The sequence below is a fragment of the Sorex fumeus genome, unplaced genomic scaffold (genome assembly GCF_029834395.1).
Source record: "Sorex fumeus unplaced genomic scaffold, SorFum_2.1 ptg000003l, whole genome shotgun sequence".
Classification (NCBI taxonomy): domain Eukaryota; kingdom Metazoa; phylum Chordata; class Mammalia; order Eulipotyphla; family Soricidae; genus Sorex; species Sorex fumeus.
The window spans coordinates 3,097,546-3,121,668 of NW_026606060.1; the positions used below are offsets into that span (position 1 = coordinate 3,097,546).

General features: G+C 44.1%; 1 protein-coding gene across 1 annotated transcript in view; it reads left to right on the forward strand.

The window, feature by feature from the left end:
* The window catches only part of LHCGR (luteinizing hormone/choriogonadotropin receptor), a 58,314-nt gene extending 34,637 nt beyond the window's left edge, over positions 1 to 23,677 (forward strand). Inside the window, 6 exon segments of the mRNA XM_056118840.1 lie at positions 6,384 to 6,452; positions 12,694 to 12,768; positions 14,196 to 14,381; positions 17,701 to 17,781; positions 22,547 to 23,631; positions 23,634 to 23,677. Coding sequence (XP_055974815.1) covers positions 6,384 to 6,452; positions 12,694 to 12,768; positions 14,196 to 14,381; positions 17,701 to 17,781; positions 22,547 to 23,631; positions 23,634 to 23,677 — 1,540 coding nt within the window.
* The last annotated feature ends 446 nt before the right edge of the window (positions 23,678 to 24,123 follow it).

The following is a 24,123-nucleotide window of genomic DNA, read 5'->3' on the forward strand; positions in this document are numbered from 1 at the left end:
TAATTCTCAAAGAGCCTGCAGAGAAAGTAGAAATGGAGTGCTAGGTTCTAAGACTGACTTTGTGTCTGACCAGCCCCATCACCCTGATGAGCCTTTTGTCTGTCTATTCAAAGGAAATACTAATACCTCAGTACTAAGAACTCAGTGACATCGTGTCCATTGCACTGCACTACCACAATTAGAAGTCAATATTCTGCAAGCTGGCTGGAGAATACACTAAAAACTCATCTCAGTGGTAGGAATTGAATCCAGGCTTTCTGCATGCAAAGTCTACACTCCAGCCCTTGAGCCAACTTTCTTTTTGTAGATTTCTTTGATTTAGAAATCCAATCAAAGATGATACATGGCATTTTTATTGCAGCATCCATTAGTACCTTATCTAGATTCACCAACTATTAAGTTTCCCATGCTAACTCCATCTCTGTAGTTGTAGGTACATAAAATATATTTCCCTTTTGCCAAATTATCTATGAAATGATATTTATAGAAATCATGACACTTCATATCTAAAATAGTTTAGCATGTATTCCATCCAGAAAGAGATATTCTACTGTGAAACCATTATACCTAAGAAATAAATTGAGTGCCTCTCTTTTCTCCTCTCTCAACATACATATATAAAATAGAATTATATATTTAAAATATAGTATGCTGCCAATATATTATGATCCATTGCTGCTGTCATCATTCTTTGAACTTTCACCTCTTTATTATTACATAAGGTAAAGTCATAGAAATTAACACGAACTTGGCTGAGATGGAAGACACAAAAACTTAGTATTTCTGAAAACCAAATCATCCATCCTATAATTCAAAGGAAAATGTATTCTATGATATGTTTGTTTTGGGACCACACCTGATGTCAGGAGATACTGCTTGCAGTCATTCCCAGTGGTACTGTGTACTGCAGTGGTAGGGATCAGACTCAGGCTTCCTGTGTGCAAAGCCTGCACTCCAGCCTCTTGGGTATCTTTCTGACCCTTGTGTAGATTTCTTTGATGTAAGAATCCAATTAAAGATTATACATGGCATTGTTATTGTTGTGTCCATGAGTATTCTCAATCTTACCACCATCTCCACCCACTGAAAAAATGCCTCGTGTTCAAGTTTCCCTTTGTCATTACTCCTGTTAGCCAACAGCAGTTCATCCAATTGTCTCAGCACCCACTGACTATTCCATTAATTTCATAGACAGCTATGATATGGTAATTTTTAAGTCTACCATTTGTTTACATTGATTAGCCTGGATTCTTCTGTAAATAAAAAAAGACCTTCCTGCCTCTCTTTTCTCCTCTCTCAACATATATATATAATAGAATTATATATTTAAAATATAGTATGCTGCCAACATATTATGATCCATTGCTGCTGTCATCATTCTTTGAACTTTCACCTCTTTATTATTACATAAGGTAAAGTCATAGAAATTAACACAAACTTGGCTGAGATGGAAGACACAAAAACTTAGTATTTCTGAAAACCAACAAGCGTGCCTATGACTCAAAGAAAGATTTTTTGCCACAGAGGCTGTAAGCTGCACAGAAATGGGGAGTCCCTGATGAATATTCAAAACTGGGGTCATGCCAGCAGAGTAAAAATTTGGGTAACTGATCCCCACAGCACCTGAGAGCAGTATTTCTCACCAGGATTCCTGTGGCCTTTCTTTTGTGGGCCCCAGAATGTTCCAAGGGGGGGGGGGGGTCACAGGTGAGAATCAAATAATTAGGGGCTGGGCAAGGGAGCACAGGGAGCCAACCAGGAGGAGTGGGGAGGGGAGCATAGGAAGAAAGCTTAGTGGGAAAGGTAATGGTTGCCTAATGTCGTTCTTGAGGTCTCTTCCTGTATCTGCAATGATGCAGATACAAAATGTCTTCAACAAGAAGGTAGTGTACATAGGGTTCCTTCCTTTCAGATGGTATCTCTACAGTCCTTTGATTTTAAAATGGCCTCAAGGGGCTGGAGAGATAGTACAGGGCTAAGGTGCTTGCCTTTCATTCAGCTACTCCAGGTTCGATCCCCAGCACTGTACTGGGTCCTCCAAACCCTGCCAGGAGTTATCCCCGAGCACACAGCCTGGAGTAGACTCTCAGCATCCCCTTTGTGGCCCAAAAACAAACAAAACTGGCTTTTGCCTATAGATCTACCACCAAAGATAAATTTTCTGAGGTAGTCTTCTTTCCCCTTCAGCAACGTGGCCACGTTATGAGACCCCGAGGAGATGAATTAAAAGTTCTTCTTTGAAATCATCCCCAAACCAGGTGGCTGCAGGATCAAAGAGGGAATTATGGCAGAACATCTAAACTGATCCTGTAATTGAGGAGTGCTTTTAGAGCCCCAGGAATTGGGAGGAGGGGTGTTATAAGGCAACAGTCAGAATTAGGATATCATCTGTGATTAAGTTCTAAAATCTAAATCTAATTTTCTATAGAAGGTGTTTGAGTCACAATTACTGACATTTGAATAGAGAGGCTAGACAATGCTTTAAAGGGAGGCACAGCTATTGTAACAGGAGGAGGGTGGAAATTCATTTCTCTGCCTATGACAGCCTCCTCAAGGCAAAGGAAGCCCTCCTCATTTAATGCTGACACCGGGATGTCTTGGAAAAAGTTATCTGTAGTGACTCTCCAGATGTCTTAAAGGGCATTTAAAGCATTGTGCGCGCCTGACAGTATGAGGTCTCCCACTCACATTTGTAATTTCTCCAAAGTAAGGAAGCCACTCTTTTAATCAAAACAAGGCAGCATATTCTTTTGTGTGTGACTGGGAAAAATAGACAAAGAGCAGCGGCTGGAAAGGAAACCGAGCTGCCTCCTTTGGAAAGTTGGGAAGAGCAGGACCCAGCAACTGAAAAAAAAAAACCGTATAGATATCAAAGTGTGAATGGTGCCTGGACAGTGGGTACGTCTGGGAGAGCCCAGACCACTGTACTGACCAGCTCTGTGCAGGAATAAAAGGTCCCTCCCCAGGCTGAGGAGGAGGACAGATCAAATGAAACAGGTCACTGTATTTCATGGAAAACATGTCCAGAGCACGAAACCCTTTCCCTGTTCTGGCCAGAGAACTGATGCTCTTCTTAGTATATCTGGTCACCAGATAGAATAATAATTACCATGATGATGACAATATTAGGATTAACGATGGAAGTACTGAAGTTGCTGAAGTGTTAAACACATGCTTACCATTTGAACCATCATCCACTCCAATTACAGATTAGGGAATTGAAACACAAAAATGTTAAGACACTTGCACAATAGAACAAACTCTTTGGGTGCAGGGCAGGAGGGGCTAGGGCTAGGAGCTGCCAACAACCAGAGGTGTTCGGGGCTACTTCTGGTTCTGTGCTCAGGAGTCATTTCCAGAACCACATGGTGCTGGCAATCAAACCAGGATCAGCCACATGCAAGACAAGTGCCTTAACCCCCGTTCTGCTCCGGCAGCTGGGATTCCATCCAGCAGATGGGCTCAGGACTTGCAGACCTAAACTTCCAGCAGCTCTTAGAGCAAAAGCACTGCAAACCTGACCCCTCCAACAGCATAAAATCCTAAAATGTATCAAAACTAGGATCAGAACAGCTGATAATATTGACAAGGACTCACCCGATAGCTTTGTTTGACTAAAACCTTTTTCTTGAGTCACTTTACAGGTAGTTTCATCTGGAAGGTACGAAACATAATAATGGGGCTAAACTTTAGTCTGTTCTGACCAACAGACCTTCTATTTTATAAGAGAAATGACATTTGCTGCATCATTCTGAGTGATCCTAAGGCAAGGAGGTCCCAAAGCTCCAGATTCCCAAGAAGGTGCATATTCCTGGATCCTACAAGGAGACTGATTCCAGTCAAGATGTCTGAGTCTGTGTATTAATTAACAAGAGGCACTGATGAGTCTGATTCTGTGGATGGAGACACCAACTCTGACAATTCTGGCCGAGCCACTAAGAAATCTCATTTGAAATTTCAGAGCAAAGATAGGGTTAATGATTCCCTTCCTCCAATAAGAGATTGCTATGATGGAACTCAACACCTCAGATGACAAGATGACAAGATGACAAGACTGCCAAAGAATAATGTTCTAAGTAGCACTGCACTACACTGTCCTCCTGTTGTTCATCGATTTGCTCGAGTGGGTACCAGTAATGTCTCCATTGTGAGACTTGTTACTGTTTTTGGCATACTGAATATGCCACGGTAGCTTTCCAGGCTCTGCTGTGCACGCAGGATACCCTTGGTAGCTAGCCGGACTCTCAGAGAGGGATGAAGGAATCGAACCCTGGTCGGCCGCATGCAAGGCAAACGTCCTACCCGCTGTGCTATTGCTCTAGCCCACTGCCATATCAATGGGGGAAATACCACCAAAGACCCCACTCGAGAGTTAAGAGTTAGTATGATGACCCGGAAGCATTCCAGAAGGGAGCACATGAGGGCACGGCAAGCCAGGGAAGGGCAAGAGTTCAGCTGCTGGCTAAGTTAGGGGCAGAGAGCTGGCATCAGATCGGGGCCCCGGGGCTTCTGAAATGAACTCAGTTGCTTCCCTTCCCTTCCCTTATTGAGTGGAATACACATGAATTCTCTGTACTTTGGTTCTCAAGTCATCTCTCTGTAACATTTTCTTCACAGCTGATTTGTGTCAGGCGTTCTAGGGGTTGACACCATACAAAACACCACAGGCAGCCCCAGCACACACATACACATTCACCACATGAAGTAGTTCCTTGCTTGTTTTATTTAACAAAGGTGAGGGAAGCCTTGCAGACAGCAGCCACTAGAGGCCAGAGCCAAAGGAACATGTGTCTGAACTATTTCTCAAATCCTCCCTCTCGCCTGTCCCCACATGGCTGTCAGCTGCCAGGAACCTTGTTCATTAAAGCTAGGTCTTTCCAGACACAGAAGCTTAACTTTCTATTGTGTCACAGTCCTGTCTCATATATGTCGACGTTCCTGAGGAACTTACACAAGTATTTGCAGAGGAATATGGCTTCCAAATTTGTGTGGCTGAGACCCATAATTAGAAGTCCATCTCACATAGGCCCATTGGTTCATCCAAATCACTTAATATAGATTGAATGTTATTCTCCCTGGTGCTGGCACTGCTGTGATATGGGGGGATCTACATTGAACAAAGCAGTCTGAAATCCTCGCTCTGGCACAGCTTATGTTCTTCTAGGGAAAGTAGATGATGAGTAAGTTCGATGCTCAGGAAGTGACAGCACAAGGAAGGAAAAGCAACCAGAAAGGGTGGGCAGAGGATGCAAGGATGCTGAGGAGGGAATAGCAGAACAGCCAGGAAAGAGGACAATGAAAATAGGACACTGAACAGAGCTCTAAGAGAGGAGGAAGGAAAGGGCCACCATGCACGGGCCTCAGGGAAGAAAAACTTAAAAAAAAAAAAAAAAAAAAAATTCATGTTCTAGAAGTAGCCATGAGTGTTCTGGTTTCATTTTTTTCTTTTTCTCTTTATGTTGCCACCTATGGGCTTTTGTGAAATCACGTTGCTATTTCCTTCATCATCAAATGAAGGGGTGACACTTGATCTTACAAGACCTTTTGTGGCTTTAAAGTTTCCCTGCACCTGTGTGCTACAGAGCTTTTTGTGTCTAATTTAGGCAGGTAGGTGTGTGTATGTGTGCGTATATATGGTGTATGTGTTTATATGTTTACGTTAAGCAAAAATGGTGGAAATTTTTCCTAAAACAGGCCTACCCTGTTTACATAATTGAATAATTTCCCCCTTTTTGTTCCGTTGCATGCTATTTCTTAAAATACAGGATGCATCTAACTAAATTGATTTCACTATCAACTAACACCTTAAAGAACTGTTTACAGACACCACAACCTTCTTGGTTGCAGAAAATGTGGTATCTGTAAAGCTACACACTCAGAAAAGCAAAGCTACCAGCGACCCCAGCCAGAGCTGTTGTGTGTCCCCAGCTACCAGCCACCCAGAACGCCTGCCTGTTCACAAAGGCCACAGAGCCAGAAGGGAGACCAAAGTGCTTTGACAAGATTCAGAGACCTCTAGCCTCAAATTCTGGTTCTGACATTACATTACTTTGACCTTAAGCAAGCAACAAGACTGACACAATGACATGAAGGTTAAGGTTTCTTATCAGTATAATGGGAAATGATGATAAGGGAAATAATAAAATATATATTGGGTGAATGGCACTTAATAAACAGGCGGCAGCACTGAGAGGATGGTGGAGGCAAACCAGTGTGAAAAGAAACCTTATCTTTCTGACCCTCAGCCCCTTCAAATGTAAGTGAAACAGAGCTAGATATTGTGAATGCCATAATTATCCGAGCAAGAAATGTCACAAGAGAAAGAATGTGTGATTCCGACATGCATTTCTCTTATTCCTAAACCCTCTCTCCTCCCTCTTCAGCAAACTCTATGGAAATGGATTTGAGGAAATACAAAGTCACGCCTTCAACGGGACGACGCTGATTTCGCTGTGAGTATGTGCTTATGCTCCCAGCTCATGAATAAAAATGAAATATTACTCAAGCTAGCACATCATATTCAATCTGCAGCAACTAACTCAGGACAAAAATAAACTTTCAAGTGGCTAGTCCTCGGTGCTTCACGCATGTTACTAAGCAACCGGCTGGGTAGAAACCCCAGAGCACCCTGATTTCAAAGACAGATGCAGCCTGGATGCATTGGAGTTGACAGTGTGCTGAAATATTCAACACCCTCCTGGCGGCTTCTCTCCCACAGCCCTCTCCAGCCCCCTCTTTCCAGCTGATGGTGTGTTAGAGGCAGCCCGATTTCAGAAAGAAAAGTCTTCCCCTTGACCTTACTGCAGAGACATCACGTCCTGCCATTTGCCAGTTCTCAGTCATCCCAGGTCCAAGTCTACTCACAGACCTTTCTCCCCGCTGCTGGGAGCTGAGGGCTGGGGAGCCCATGTCTCACAGGGAAAATGAGCCCCAGATTCTTCAACCCGCTCTACTTGATCCTAGTATTCACAGCCTCTGTGTCAGGAAAGCATCCTTCCAGTTTTCTACCTGGTTCTCTGCCACCCTTTCCACACCTCCTTTTCTAGAAAAGAAACTCATCCATGATGCTTGTGGCTCTGGGTTTGTATGAATCTCAGCAGGTATGGGGGAAGTTGAGGCTCACCCTAAACAGGTGTAAAATTAAAACTCAGAGCATGAGAAAGACTCAAACTTAACACCAGAGTTTTAAAAATAATAAAACTATGTTCTACACCAAAGTTTCTCAAACCATGTTGTCTGCCTAAAGTAGGCAACATAATAATCTGGAGAATGTAACTATGCAGAATCCTGAACCTCACCCCTGAAACAGGACCAGACCTCAAAATTTTCTATTTTAACGAGCTCCTGAGAGATGCTGATGGATCTAAGGGATGCTCAGTCTATATGATACACCATTTACTTGAACAACAGATTTTAAATCAGGGTCCTGTTAAATTGATTAGTTTGGGATTGGGTTTGGGTTTGGCAAAACCCAGTGCTCAGGGCTTCCTCCTGGCACTATGCTCACAGATCACTGCTGACAGTGCTCAGAGCACCATTCATGGTGCTGGAGACTGAATCCCAGTCACATGCTAAGCAAGAGCCCTGTCTTCTCATGCTACAGGTCTTGGTGACTAAGAGGACACATCTAAGAGTGATTGAGGGTACTCAAATGCCAATCCTACTGCCTTGCACAAACTACTTAATTTATCTAAGCCAGAGTCTTCATTCACCATGCGGACTGTTCATATACTTATTTTGATGATACTTGCATCAGAATAACAGGTCTGCTTGTATCCTCACTTTAACACAGCACCCAGAAAAGGTTTGGTGCTAATTTACCAATTTTTTTAAAGTACAGAATGATGATGAAAGAGATCCTCTCACAAGATTCTATTTGGCAATACAAATTGTATTTTAGTCATATGATTTGGTTATAAATGGTAGCTTTTTCAAAATTGTCCTTCCTATCATGGAGAGAATATTTCCCTCATTTACTTGTTCACTTAAACTTAATGAAGAGATCACTCTAGCCATTTACGCTAGCCAACTGAATCTGTTTCTGCCAAATTTTAAATCAGAAGCGTGTCTTTGCCTAGCATAGTATTCTCAGATGTCTCGTTCTGTTATTCATTCAACAAGTGTTTGCCAAGCAACCGCTGTGTTTGAAGGAACCTATGATATTAGGAGATGAAATGAAGATGAATCAGCCATGGTGTTTGCCTTGAAGGAGTTTCCGGCACAGGAAGAAGCATCTCCAAATGGTGTATGAACTGTACACTAAGTAGTAACAGAAACAGAAGGCAAAGCCTGACTCCTGCCTGAGAGAGGCAAAGCCCTCTGGGATTTTAAGGGCAGAGAGAAGGAAATTAGTAAAAGCCTCATCAAAGAGGAAAACTCTGAGCTGGGCCTAACTTAGACAGGCAAAGCTAGAGGGAACTGCATTCTTAGCAGAGACAAGCAAGAGGAAAATGGCTCTGAGGAAGAAGCATAGGATATATTCACAGATAGGCAAATGATATCAGTCAGAAAGTTCTAGCTGTAGCTTAGAGACAAAGCATTCCTGAAATGCAGAGGGAAGAATCTGGACTCTCATCTGTAGAAAGCTGAAAGTTCTTGGATTGCTGAAAGTTCTAGGATGGGAAGTATATGTACTTAAAGAAGAATCAAGGAGAGACAAGGAGGGTTGAGGGAGGCAGCCAGGACAAGGACTTTTGGGCTATGTGGATAGAGGGGTTGCCTGAAGGTCTTTGTAGCCCATCTAACATAGGGTCACCTGGATGAGGTGAATACAAAGACTGATGAAAAAGGACAGCAAGAGAGGGGATGAGAGCAGGGATGAGAGGTAAGGTGCAGCTCCCCAGGGACACAGGGAAAAGTGTCAGCAGAGACCCTCTGTGCTCAGGGGAGTGTCAGCGACTTCAAGGACATCAAAGTGGGTGAGGACTTTGCAAAGTACAATAAGTCAGAATCGTGGTTCCCTCATACCCCTGTTTTGTGACAAAGAGAAGACCAAAGACACAATGCTGTTTGCCAAGAACACCAATCAATTTCATTCACAAAATTCATTCGAGAAATGTTCAACAACAATACTCTGTGTTCAAGGCTGTTTCTGCACTGGCAGTGGGAGCATTCAGTTCCTATTGAAGGGAGGGTTCTGTGTTAGTACTTGAGGTAGACCCCAAAGGCAATTCAGTCAATTAATTGAGGGCTAGGAGATAGTACCATGGTGAGTGCCAGGCCTACCACACACCAGACCTGAGCCCAATTCCTGGGACCCCATGGTTCCCAAGATCCGCCAAGCTCGGACTTGGAGACACGCAGCACCAGCGCCCTGGGGCCGGGGGGGCAGGGGTTGTCTTTTGTAGAGCGGGAGCAAACAGCAGCAACAAATCCTCAGCCCTTGTGCTGAGCTGACAGCCCACGGGCAAACCCCCTGTGAGGGCCAGGACCTCCTGAGCACTGTTTTGGAGGCTGAACAGAGCAGTGCGGAGGTGTGGCTTCCTCAATGATCTGATATTTGAGGTCAGGCCGGGAGGATGAGGCATGGACCAGGGCAGCGCTGACAGCAAGAGCGTCGTGCAGAAGGGGGAGATGTGGGCAGGCAGGGAGAGTTAATACGCTCGGGGGAGACCCAGACACTAAGAGCTGCTGCTGGAGGCCCATTGGCAGGCAAGGCTGGCGAGAGAGAAACTGGTGCTGGATCAGGAGTCAATCGTGCCGAACGGAGGGGCATGGAAGGGAGCCTGAACTCTCTCCCCCAAGCGAGGGCATCCTTTGAAGGGTTTGATCAGAGTAAAATTACTTGGAAGACTAGTTTTCAAATGTGTCCCCAAAACTATTTCAGACTACACCTGATGGCATTCAGCATCTTTCCAGCACCCTGCAAAGTTCACAGTCATGTAGTGAGCTGGCCAGGGCAGCGCACAGCAGCATGGGGTGTCCTTGCATGTGCCCAGAGGCCCCAGGAGTCTGTCCCTTCTGCCACAGAGCACTCTGTTTAGGGATTTTCTGAGTTAATCAAGCAGAGGGATTGCCAATTGTGCCTTGAAAAGGTCACCCGCTGTGTTTTTCACACCTAGAAGGCCAATTTCCAAATATGATCCCTTCCAAAAGATGCAATAGATGGATTTGATTTATTTTTGACCAAGTTCCATCCTGCAAAGTCATTAGTATATAGAAATAACCAAACATTAATAAAACATATGAACTGCTGTCACGAAATTTGAACAATTAATTCGATCGGGCTGACGTGAGGGTTACTTGCTCTCAGAGCCCAATTACAATTTATGACCATAACTGAACATAATTAAGACAAGTCAGAGCAGGAAGAAGAGCCATGGAGATTGAGGGAATGGAGTTTTCTCTTAATTTTGATCCCAAGCAGCAGTTTTCTCTGTCCAGTATCTTTTGTTTGGTTGCTTGGAGTTTTGTTTTGTTTTCGGGGGCACATCTGGCTGGGCTCAGAATCATTCCTAAAAGGCTCAGGGGACCACGTGAGGTGCCAGGGATGGAACCCGGGTTGGTAACACTCGAGGCAAGAGCTCTACTGTCTGTACTCTCTCCGGCCAGACCTGTTTATCTTTAAAAGTGAACCTCAGCTTGGGAATGGGCTAGTGTGAGACTGATGGGAAAGGTCGGATGAAGGAGCTGAAGAATTCCACGGGAAACTGCTGGAGAAGCACCAGTTTCAGGACCAGGGTGAGGCACGGGCTTTGCAGCATTTCAATGCTGGGTGGAGATCCGCAGAAAGGTCGCTCCGCAGCAGTGGCACTGTCCTCCCATTGTTCACAGATTTGCTTGAGCAGGCACCAGTAACGTCTCCATTGTGAGACTTGTTGTTATTGTTTTTGGCATATCGAATATGCCACGGGGAGCTGGCCAGGCCCTGCATTGCAGGCGAGATACTCTCAGTAGCTTGCCGGGCTCTCCAATTTAGAGGGGCAGAGGAATCAAACCTGGGTCAGCCACATGCAAGGCAAATGCTGTACCAGCTGTGCTGTCACTCCAGCAGAAAAGTGTGAGGCTCTAAATCTCTGCAATGTGCCAGAGCGTATGGCAGGTGAACAGAGAGAGTTGCAGACTACTTGGCCCCGGACGCTGTTGGGCAGTGCCCTGGTTGCATCACATCACATCTGTGCTGCATCCACTGCCCAGCAGAGAGGAAAGAGAGTCCTCTTTCAGCCGTCGATAAGGAAGTGTTCCCTAGACAGCTGGCAAACCCGAGCCCAGGCAACAGCACCAGGGCATCAGGGCTCAGCTGGCCCCCGTGCAGTTTACCCTGAGCTGCTCCCAGCTAGAAAGGGCACAGAGGTTTCCAAGGTCTGAGGAGCAGAGCATCAGCCCTTTCATTGCGGTGAGCAGATGGCCAGCACAGCCGGGGACACCCAGGGTTGCGGCCATGCTTGCCCATTCCTTCCTTCCTTTCTCTCCTTCCTCCCCTTTGTCTTCCACTTAGAACTGTGTGGACGGAAAAGAGGTGTGTTGAAAGGGGTAACTCTGAAAGGACCCCGTTCTTTCTTTCTTAGCACTGTCTGTAGCACTGTCGTCCCGTTGTTCGATTTGCTTGAGTGGGCACCAGTAATGTCTCCATTGTGTTACTTGTTTTGGGCATATCGAATTTGCTTGCCAGGCTCTGCATTGTGGGCGGGATACTCTCAGTAGCTTGTCGGGCTTTCTGAGAGGGTTGGAGGAATCGAACCTGGGTTGGCCTTGTGCAAGGCAAATGCCCTACCCGCTGTGCTAAAGACCATCCTTTCTTTCTTAAGTATCTGAAAATTTCAACAAGTTCTTCTGAGAACTGACATGGAGTCTGAAGCTGCATTTCCACCTTCAGGCTTGGCCCCGAACAACCTATCACCCCTGCCCCCACTGTTGGGTGGGAATTTCCACAATGTCAGGGCGGCACAAGGTGTGGAGATAGTTAAGCTTAGGACACATGCTGTCCCCAAGAGAAAGCAAGAATCCAGAGAAAAAGTGGGACCGAACACATACCCCAGTCCTTCCCTCCTTCCTTCTTCCCCATGCTTTTCTCCCTCTTCCTTCATTCTTCTCTCCTTCCTTGCCCCCTGCCTGTCTCCTTTCCTTCTTTCCTTTTTTCCTCCTTTTTCTTTCTTTCTGCCTTTTTTTGTTTTTTGCTCTTGGGGACACACCTGGCAGTGCTCAGGGGTTACTCCTGCCTCTTCACTCAGGAATTATTCCGGCGGTGCTTGGGGGACCATATGGGATGCTGGGGATCAAACCCAGGTCTGCCAAGTGCAAGGCAAACATCCTACCTGCTAGACTATCACTCCAGCCCCTTTCTGCCTTTCTTTTCTTTCTTCCTTTTTCTTTGTCCTCTTCCTTTATTTCTTCCCCTTTCTTTTCTTTCTTCCTTCCTTTCTTTCTATTTCTTTCTTTTGCCTTCTTCTTTCCTCTTCCTTTCCTTCTTTTTCTTCCTCTCTCTCTCTAGTCCTTCCTTGTTTTTGAGCCACACCCAGTGACCATATATGGTACCAGGGATCAAACCAGGGTCCCCACCAGCAGGGCAACCTTACCTGTACCCTCTCTCCAGGCCACCCCCCAGCAGTGACCTTCTTCCCGCATCATGCACAGAACCCCCTTTCCCTGTCTCCTGTAACCCTGAGCACGCAATCCCAGCTGGCCCAAAGGCGTGACAGCTGTGCGGGGCTCTACACGAGGTGCCACGCCTCTCAGGACACTGTGTCCCTACAGGGAGCTGAAGGGAAACACACGCCTGGAGAAGATGCAGCATGGAGCCTTCCTGGGGGCCGCGGGGCCCAGCATCTTGTGAGTATGATGTGCGCCTTCCTTGCCCCACCTGTGCCCCCCCCACACTGTTTCCCCATGAGGGTGTGACCCAAAAGCTAAAAATAATAATTTTTCTGAGAATGGGGCCAAACAAAGATCAAATAAGTGAATAAACTACGAAGTGTGCCAGATGGTTGTGGAGGAGAAAATTTCACTGTGGGGACAGTTGGAAAGACAGAACTGTGGGTCCGGCTTAAGGTCTCTTAGTTCCCAAGCATCTGTTCTCCATGATCCTGATTTAAAATAACACACACACTCACCCCTCCAGATCTGCAAAGACCCATCCTTAATCTATCTGAGAAAGCAGCACTGGAGAGCTGGTTACCTAATTCATTAAAGACACAAAAACAGCAAATATCTGCAGCCCTGGGGATGGAGGGAAGGTGCAAATTCTGCTGCTGGAAGGTCCCACCTAGGGCCCCACCAGTCACCATCTACCCCTCAGGCCCCTGTTAAATCCTCCCAGGGGCTAGTCACTGAGCCTTGGGGCAGTTAGCTGGAGAGCCAGGCAAGGCTACGGAAACCCTTAGAAACTGTCCGCAGCAGCTACTTGAGAGATGGGTGAGGGGCCCAAGCAGTAGCACAGTGGCTAAGGCCAACTCGAGTTCAATTCCCGACACCCCGTGTGGTCCCCCAAGCCCATACCAGGAGTGATCCCTGAGCACAGAGCTCGGAGTAGGCCCTGCGCACCATTGGGTGTGGCCCCAAATAACAACAAAAAGAAATGGGTGGAAATTTTTAACTGCCACTGAATCTTCTTCCTCCTCACATTTCACTTGTTTGGCGAGTTCTTGGACATTGCCTCAAGTCCAGGGTAAAGAAGGCTCTCGGGGCTTATTCACACAAAACCTAAGTAGCATTCTTTGCGTGGATCCTTCGTCTATTTGGAAAGGTGCTTTCTGCTTCCCAGGTAGACGTGGCTAATGCAACATGAAGCTTCTTAAGAGCAGAACCAGCCATGCCCGAAGGGCTTGATCACTCAGAGATCCAGACAGCGAAGTCCTCAAATGTCCCCCTGGGGTACAGCACAAAAGCTGATATCACTGCGTTTGCCTGCGGTCTCATAAAGCATGAGTCTGTTAAGTGGCGTGAAGCAGAGGGAGAGTGTGTGAGAAAGGAATCGGAGGGGGGAGGGAAAAACTAGTGAAGGAACACAGGTCTGAGGAGTTATCACAAGCACACAAAAAAATAGTGGGGCACATTTGAAGAAAAGGAAACACTCAGCACAGCTTTTTTTTTCTCTTTAATTTAATTTTATGAGAAAATTAAGAAGGTAGGATGGAGCAAAGATCCCTCAGAACCTAGAATAATACACCTGTGGGGAGGAGATTTCGTTTCAAGAATCAATTGTATATATAAATAATAAAACAAGTAAATAAAAACGTCCTTGTCCCGTTGTTTTTCAGGGATATTTCCTCCACCAGACTGCAGGCCCTGCCTAGTGACGGGCTGGAGTCCATTCAGACCCTCATTGCCACATCATCCTACTCTCTAAAAACACTGCCTTCGCGGGAAAAATTCTCCAGTCTCCTGGAAGCCACTCTTACTTACCCCAGTCACTGCTGTGCCTTTAGGGACCTGCCACCAAAAGAGTAAGTCGAAAGCTAGAGGCTAGGCAGGGGTTCCGGTGCTTGTTCTATGGATGGTCCCCAGAGTACCAGCAGGAGTGACCCCTGACCACAGCCAGGACAAAGCCCCGAGCACCAACAGCCATGGTCTGACTGCACCCCATCCCCATCTATCCCCCACCGCACCCCCCAAAAGAAGGTCTGACAAGCTGTGATGGGCACTCCGATTTCCCACAGGACTGCGACTCCTTCGCTGCCTGCCTGCCCGCTTTAGTACCCAGCCATGGGTCACTTTCGGGTGGATGACAAGAGGGCGAAGCATCCTTAGAAAGTGACAAGGAGGAGTCGATTCACCCTGCAGTGAGGCGGCCTCTCTAGCCTGTTCTGGGCTGATTGAATTATAGCCTCAAATTAGGCTCTGATTTGCAGTTGCAGAGCAGAATACAGAACTCACATCTCAAAAATCAATTTCCTCTAAATCTTCTCCGAGAGCATCCTTTATTAGGGGCGGGCGGGTATACTTGCTGCTGTTGTTTATTTGAAAAGAAGAGCGGGACAAAGGCTCAAGAGGCTAGATTTTATGGGATGTCGTAGCCTTTAATAAAGAGGAAAAGGGACACAAAACATCATCATGGTGGGGAGGGTGTTTGCTTTTAAAATCTATTCTTCTCCCAGCTGAAGGCTATCTTCCAGTCGTAGCCGAATTCTCATTTTAAGGACTAATTTGGTGTGGGCACAGAAAGAGCACCAGCTCCTGTCCAGTGGGGACCATTTAACTGGTTTTTTTATGCCTTTGATGAATTTCTGATTTAGAATGGATTAGCAGGATGTGGAGGTTTTCATTTTTCTAAAAGCATTGTTTTTTTTCCATTAAGATTCATATTAAGAAACATTTTTATTACATGGTAGTGCAGCATCCATGTCACATGTAGAACTGACATAAAACATAGCAACATGTATTGCTAGATAAGACCTGCTCTTTTCTTGTCTATTGTAGTGTTTTAGTTCATCTTTATTTTGGGGGGGTTCTATTTTGTTTGAGAGGCCACACCCAGATATGCTCAAGGGTTACTGCTGGCTCTGCATTCAGGAATTGCTCCTGGTGGTGCTCAAAGGACTCTATGGTATGCTGGGGATTAACCCGGGTCTGCCCCATGCAAGGCAAATGTCCTACCCATTAGACTATTTCTCCAGCCCCTCATCTTTATTTTTAACACCAGACTTGATGGGCTCTATTATTTTCATTACCCCCTAAAGGGTCACAGCTCAGGTTGGTAAAACACTGTCCTGAAGGATTCTCAGGAATCCTTATTCAGCCTAATAAGGATTCTCAATCAGTTATGTGAGGCACTGAGAGTGATGCTAGGATTCTGCTGGTGCCATTAGAGTGGCTGGCATCACCCATAGATAATCAACCAGTATTATTAATATATACCTACTTTGTGCCTTGTACAGGTAGACACAGTTCTACCTGATGCTTTTGAGATGTTCAGAAGACAAAGCACTCACTGTTAGCGATCCTGTTGCCATTAACCAAACTTCAGAGAACAACCAGCACCCCGCCTCCCGCACACAGCCTCGCACTAGCGTTTCGGGGGTAATGCTCTTGAACACCCATGCTGAATGTATCAGTGACATGCTGGACTCTGCTCACACAAAGTGTTTCCAAATGGCCACTGGTCTTCTGGTTTCTTGCCAAAGCCATTTCTGCTAACCTTGACACACAGGTGGAAGAAGTTGGTTAGATAAGTGTGGGGAAAAGCATACCAGGGAGGTCGAATGTCTTACAAAATGGCACAATGCAGAAGAAAGAAGGCTGGAGGTAGAGTCAATGAAAAAGCTGGAACAGAAAGATATTGTTACTTGGAGAATGAATGAAGAGAGAAAACCAGGAAGCTGTAGGTTCTGATGGGCTCTCCCCAGAGCAATGTTGTCTAGAAGACAGAGAAACACTGAGGAGCAGGAGTGGGGGTTGAGGGCCACACCCAGTAGTCCATCCTCAGGGCTCACTCCTGCGCGGGCTCAGGGATCAAACCCCAATTTGCCACAGGCAAGGCAAGCTCTTTAATTTTTCTAGCTCAAACCGCTGAAGGCTTTCAAGCATATTTCTTAGATTTGCCTTTGTGAAATATTAATTTTCTCCCCTATCCAAAATTCAAAAAGCAGAGTGGTGAGTGGGCTGGAGGGCAGCAAACCTGGTCCAGGATGAAGCAACTCTGGAAAACTCCACTTTCATGGTACTGAGATCACCAACTCATAAAAACTTCAGTTTAGAAGCTGTATATTCCAGTAAATAAAAGAGATTATCTCGGGGCAGCAAATGGGGGAGGGGATGATATTATACCATTTGGGGACAATGCCAAAGTGAGATGGCAATGTCTTTTTCAGGATTATAGGTGAACCAAATCCCTCAGGATCCCGAAGGCGAGAAACTTTGGGTGTCAGCATGGATAGAGATCATAAAGCTGGACCAGAGGTGGGGGGGGGTGAGCAAATGCTGAGATACCCCTTGCCCTGCAGCTGCCTGAGCAGATGGTCCCAAAGACCTCCTTGCTATTTATGATTAAAATTTGGGGGAAGAGTAGACAAAAGCCCAGTATTGCTATCTGAAAGCCAAGAACAACCACACTTTCATTGACAAGAAACGGTCCCACGCTGTATCTTTATGAGGCATATACAAGGGTGTGTGTGTGTGTGTGTGTGTGTGTGTGTGTGGTGTCTCATTTTAGAAACATAAATAGAGACCATCTTTGACTTTCTTGACCTCCCCCCCCTCACCGCCACTACCCACCCAACCACCCAAAACCCTAAACTTCTTACAGGGAATGATGAAGGAACAGTAATCACCCACACATATTTTTTTGGCACAGAAGCAAAAATAAATAAATAAAGGCAGAAAATTCACATCATGCTGTCAGGACCAGTATCTTGAAATCCATACAAAAGAGATTCCCACTTACAATGCACAGCCACGGAGGTCAGTGTGGAAAGGAGCCCAGTGAGGAGCAAAACTTAATATACCCAAAAGGTAGTTTTTAATGAGCATTGAAAAATCTATGATTCAATAGGACAAATTTAAGTTTTTTTTTTCATCTCTCAAGCCCACACAAAACACTTAGCTTTCAGAAGCATTTTATCTAAGCTGGAAGCGCTCTAATGACAATTCAGAAGCCTTTACTCTCTCCCCAGGAAGCATTTCAGGTAGGACAATGGTGCAGAACACAACGCTGGTGTAATAGGTAAAGAATCTGGATGAACAAAGCATAAGAGACATGATCAGGTTGAGTTTAAAGAGCAAAAGCTCAACTACTTTTTTTTTCTCTTCTTACTTTTTCTCTTTCAGGCAGAATTTTTCATTTTCCATTTTTGAAAACTTTTCCAAACAATGTGAAAGCACAGCAAGGAAACCAAATAATGAAACGCTGTAAGTATTTGCATGCAAAGAAACTCAGAAAGCATTCCTCATCCTATGCGCACCCTATTATTATCAGTGCCGATGGTTTTCTTTTGATAAAAGTCTTGGTTGGAGAGACATTTGCAAAGCATTTTTAATCGCACTAAACTGCAACTTTTCTTTCCACGTGGCATCCAGTTAATCGGGTATCTTTTGCAACTGGTTAAAATTTTAAAGACCTTTAAAATGTGCCCACACATGAATCCTACAATTTAATTCTTCTCAGAAATTAAAAAATTTTGAAGGCATTTTGATGTCACTGAGAGTTTGTTTAAATGATGGCTTCATTTGTGCAGATTTTCATTAGTCATGTCACTAGTCTACAAAGTGACAGCTACTATCACTCCCCTTCAAAGGGGCATGATCATTATGATCCGGAGCTTAAATGTATTCAGTCTTGATGCTACAACGAACATGTACTGACAGAAACTACATTTCTAATCTAACTTTCTCTTCTACATCTTTTTCTCTTTTCTCTTCTTTCTTTCCCTACCAAACTACTAGAGACAGTGGATGGTAATAAAGAAAGAAACTGGACATTGGGACTCCTCAGAGTTGGATATGAATCTTATGGCAGTCATGTTCTCATAGCATCGGACATTCTTTTTTTTAATTTATTTATTTATTGAATCACTGTGGGAAAAGTTACAAAGCGTTCAGGTTTAGGTCTCGGTCATGCAAATATCAATCACATTTCCCTTTACCAATACTTATTTTTCACCACAAAGAACCCCAATAAACCCCCACCCCCCACCCCACCCCCAATGCCTGTGAGGCAGATGAATTCTAGTTAACACTCTGTCTACTTTGACTAGCTTCATTGCTTCAATAAAAGTTGCACCATTATTATTTAGAGTTTACCCCCCCCCAAATCAGCCATGCTGAAAAAGCATTGTGAAATGATTTGCTTTCTACAGCTGGGTTCAAGAATTAAATGATGTTTTGGATTTCTGCTATTTTACTTATTAACCCTGGAAGTATTTCTACTGAGAGTCAGATAATTAAGAGATTGGTTTCTGTGCTCTGGAGTCGTGGCTGTGCTGGAGAGCCGCTCGTGGAGGGCAACTGGTGGCCTCGGTTAGGGCGTGAAGGACAAGCCGGGAACGCCCCCCTTCCCGTGAGGTTTTCGCCCCCGGCTCATACCTGCTGTCCACAGGGCTCCCACGCGGCCGCCATCTTTCTTTCCAGAGAGGAGAGGGCGGAGGGGAGCAACACCCTTTCTCCTCCGGGCAGACATGATGGCCTGGATTAACGCATAGTCCGTTCACTTTTCTGCTCCAAGCTGCTGGGTTCTGCATTAAGTCCTTGTGCTTCTGGGGCTGTGGCCGTGCCGGAGAGCCACTCGTGGGGGGCAACTGGTGACCTTGGTAGGGCGTGAAGGATGGACCAGAATGCCCCCCCCCCCCCGTCCCATGAGGTTTTAGTCGCTCCCTCACCCCCGGCTCATACCTGCTGTCCACAAGGCTCCCATGCGGCCGCCATCTTTCTTTCCAGAGGCATCGGATATTCTTGAACAATATTTATCTTTCTAGAAAATGTTTTTCCCAGTAGTATTACATTACCAGCAGTAATATGACTTTCAAAACTATCAGAGTAAAGGGAGTTGTTAAAAAAATATGACAACATCTAGAGTACGTTGTAAATATTAAATGCTTTTTTTTAAATTCAGGGCTATTATAATCTATCTCATACCTGCTGTCCACAACCCACTTGGTGCTACTTAAATTTGTGACCTGGGAAGGGTCCTCAAGGCAAAAGAATGCTTACTGACAGAACCCAGCACGGGCTGTATTTAGTATTAAAAGCTAGTAGGGATCTTGAATAAAACTTATTGATAAAAATTTATTCATAAATTATGGCAAAATATTTAGACTTTTTAGTGTAGGTAGTAGCTTAAGTAGTTTTGAGTAAAGGAAAGGAGTAATGCAACTCAAAGATCAAGGCATTTTTACCTGACTTAATAAAGGCTCATATTTTGTAGAAATCATCTAGCAAATTTTCTTAAAATGCAGATTCCTGGATGCTGTCCCTAGAGAAGTTGGTTTAAGGTTTGAGGTAAATCAAGGGATCTGCATTTTAACAAAGCCGCTGGTGATTCTGATAGAAGTTAGTCAATAACCACATTTTGAAAAGCTGAGTCAGGAAATGAAAGGACTCTGGACTACGTTTATAAAAACCTGATGCTACCACTACTGACAAAAGTAGAAGGACCTGACACTGGAATAATACAGCAACTTGCCTTATACACAGCCATTATGGGTTCAATCCCCAGCACAACTAGAAGTGATCCCTGAGTATAGAGCCAGGAGTAAGCCCTGAGCACTGCCTGGTGCAGCCCCTAAACCAAAAAAAAAGTAGAGGAACCTTGGACAAGTCACTTACCTACTTTAATAGTGGTTTCCTAAACAATAAAATGAGGAATTTAATGAGATGGACTTAAAGGACCTTTTTAAAGCTAATATATAACCTATTTTCTTTGATAATTCTTTATAAATACCATTATTTCTTCAAAGATTTAAATTTGGTGTATTGACATCCATCTGATGAGTACAAAGAAACGTGTTTTCTGAATTTAGTGATAGGAGAGGTGAGGTTCCTAAATAGTTTTCATACAGAGCAGAGTCTCACCTAGTTTCAAATTGATAATTGTAGTAATCTACTCCTCTTTGGATCCCCAGGTCATAGATTTCCTTTATTGTTTTTATTGATCTGTGCTCTTTCCCTTCAGTGATGGTATTGTTCAAATAGCTCATTTCAACTCTCACTTATTGTACACACACTTCCTTCTAAAGAAAATGAGGAGCTGAGTTTTGAAAGTAGAGAAAACAGTCCTCTTTGAATGTGTGATAAACACATTAATGTGTGTGATGAGCCCTAAAGTAAAATGCATAATCATAATAGCAGGGAGGAAGAAATTATGCCCACTTCCTGATTACCAAGATGTTACTAGCAGACTGTGGGTAACAAGAAAGTTTATTGCACGGACACGCATCGTACTTTAGACATCCATTGTCCCTGTATTTGCTCAATTCCTCTCAGAGGCAGAATCAGTTTTAATGATCTATCATAAAAACATGTATTGAATATCCAGGCTACATTTGGGTGAGGTACTGAGATTTCAGAAGTCAATGAAACCTAATACCTTCTTTCAAGGAGATAAGACTGCTAAGATATACATGCATTGTCACATAATAACAATATAGCCTGGAAATTTCAATAATTCTCAGGTAGAGTTATGGCAGAGCAAAGGAGTGATAAGCTCATTGGAGCTGTAGACTCAAGAAAAGTTGCATTGACGATATTATTTTCAAGAATACGAAGGAATTTTTAACATGTATACAAAACAGTGTTAATGTTTATAATATTGTACGGATTACAGCACAGAATCCACTAGAAAGACAAAGAAATGCAAGACAAAGTCTTGTCTTCAAAGCAGAAGAAATAATATATTAAAATACAGATATGAAACCGAAGAACTTAATCTGAAAGCCATCTGCCACTTCATGTCACCCACCAAAGGGGAAGCTATGTAGGAGATTCACAAGAGATAGTTACATAAATAACAAACATTCACTGAGCACTTCATAGGTCAAGCATTATTTTAAATATTCTACATGTGTTTATGCATTTAATCTTTAGAGCAACCCTCAGAAAGGATATGGGATTATTTGACAAATGGGAAGCTCAAGGTGCAGAGCTATTAAGTAATTCTGCCAGATTCACAGCCTGTGAGAACTCCAACTCAGTATCTCCAGAGTCCATATTTTGAATCATGAAGCAATACCCGACTGCTTCCTAGAGTTAAGACAGGAAGAGGTGACAGTACAAATCAAGGGCATCTCAAGGATTCTGGATTTTACTCCCTAGTCCATGGGACCTAAAAATTGAGTTTTAGTTAATAAAAAAGCTTAAAGAATTCTGTGAAGAATAAACAATGTAAAGGAGAAAGGACTGAGAAAGATACCCAAGAAGAAAAGCAATTGTCCCATGAGAGAGCATGTAAACTTGAGTTCATGCAGTAGCAATGGGGTTGGGAGGGAGTAACGGGCAGAGGTGGGACTGTTTTTTAACTAGGAACAGAGTCCCTTTTCAATCCATTCTTAGAATTTGACTCGTACCCCTAAAAAAGTAACTAATTGATCCATTTATTCCTATTGTCCACACTCTAGTCTTCATCTTCTAGGTTTCTACTCATCTATCCTTATTTTCCATTTCTCAACTGGATTACTTGATTAGGGGATTTAATGTGTAAACAAGTCTTTTAGAGTTGATGAATCCTCAACAATTCTAGCCTTCCACTCCTATCTGCATTCTACTACAAACAACTTGATAGCACTTTGAATGGCAAATAAATGAGATAAATGGCTAAGGAAACGCCTAGAAGCTTAGACTTAACATGCATATGGAACTCTAAATTTGTTTTCCAAGCAAAATCATTTATGTAAACAATTTGATTACTGTATATTAAATGATTTCATACATGTTTATGTGTGTATATATACATATATATATAAAGAGAGAGAGAGAAATCTATTTCTGCATCAATTCTGAGCTCTCAACTTACCTAACAACTGAAATGTAAAACTGAGGCTGTTGTGACTTTTTTCCTTTCCTAGGATTATTTAAAAACAAAACAAAACAAAAGCAACAAAGCTTTAATTCTTAATTTTACCAGAATAACCAGAATCATAGGAAATCTCTAAGTTTGCACTGACCCTAAATACTCGTTCCCCAGTTATTCTGCCATCCTTTTGGAGAGTGAGCTGAGCACCTGGGACTATGACTATGGTTTCTGCTCGCCAAGGACGCTGCGCTGTGCCCCTGAACCAGATGCCTTCAACCCCTGTGAAGACATCATGGGCTATGACTTCCTCAGAGTCCTCATCTGGCTGATTAATATCTTCGCCATCTTGGGAAATATGACTGTCCTCTTTGTTCTTCTGACCAGTCATTACAAACTGACCGTGCCCCGTTTCCTCGTATGCAATCTCTCTTTTGCAGACTTTTGCATGGGGCTCTATCTGCTGCTCATTGCCTCCGTTGATTCCAGAACCAAAGGCCAGTATTATAACCATGCCATAGATTGGCAAACAGGGAGCGGATGCAGTGCTGCTGGCTTTTTCACTGTGTTTGCAAGTGAGCTCTCTGTCTACACCCTCACAGTCATCACGCTGGAAAGGTGGCACACCATCACCTATGCTATTCGAGTGGACCAAAAATTGCGATTAAGACATGTCATTCCAATTATGCTTGGGGGATGGCTCTTTTCTTTTCTGATTGCTATGTTGCCCCTAGTGGGTATCAGTAATTACATGAAAGTCAGCATCTGCCTCCCCATGGATGTGGAAACGACGGTCTCACAAGTGTATATATTAACCATCCTGATATTCAATGTGGTGGCCTTCATTGTCATTTGTGCTTGCTACATTAAGATTTATTTCGCAGTTCAAAATCCAGAGCTGATGGCTACTCACAAAGATACCAAGATCGCCAAGAAAATGGCCGTCCTCATCTTCACTGACTTCACCTGCATGGCCCCCATCTCTTTCTTTGCCATTTCAGCAGCTTTCAAAGTGCCCCTTATCACAGTAACCAACTCTAAAGTTCTGCTGGTTCTTTTTTATCCTGTCAATTCTTGTGCCAACCCATTTCTGTATGTGATTTTCACAAAGGCATTTCGAAGGGATTTCTTTCTGTTGCTGAGCAAATTGGGCTGCTGCAAAGGCCAGGCTGAACTTTACAGGAGGAAGGAGTTCCCAGCTTATGCCTCACCCTGCCAAAATGGCTTCCCTGCATCAAAGAAGCCTTCTCAATCCTCCCTGAGCTGTCCACACTTTGCTGTCAATACACAGCTGTCCCAAACTAGACTGGCTCTAAAGAAATGTTAACTCTGGTATCCAGAATCCTGCTATTGGATGTACATGCATATGTTAGAAACTTTCCCCACCAGTTGTTTTTCAATTAAATTCCTTTAACTGAATCACCACGAGATACACCATTACAAAGCTGTTCATGATTGGGTTTCAGTCATACAATGTTCCAATACTCATCCCTCCACCAGCGTACATTTCCCACCATCAATGTCCCCACTTTCTCTTTCACTCTCTCTCTCTCCTTCCTCCCTCTGTCCCTCTTTCCCCCTCCTTCCCCCCACTTTTTTTGGGGGGGGCATTATGCTTTGCAATACACATACTGAGAGGTCATCATGTTTGTTTCTTTACCTACTCTCAGTATGCAGTTCTTATTCAGAATGATTATTTCTGACTCTCATTGTCCTAGTGAGGGATCTCTATCCCATGCCTTCTCTTCTCC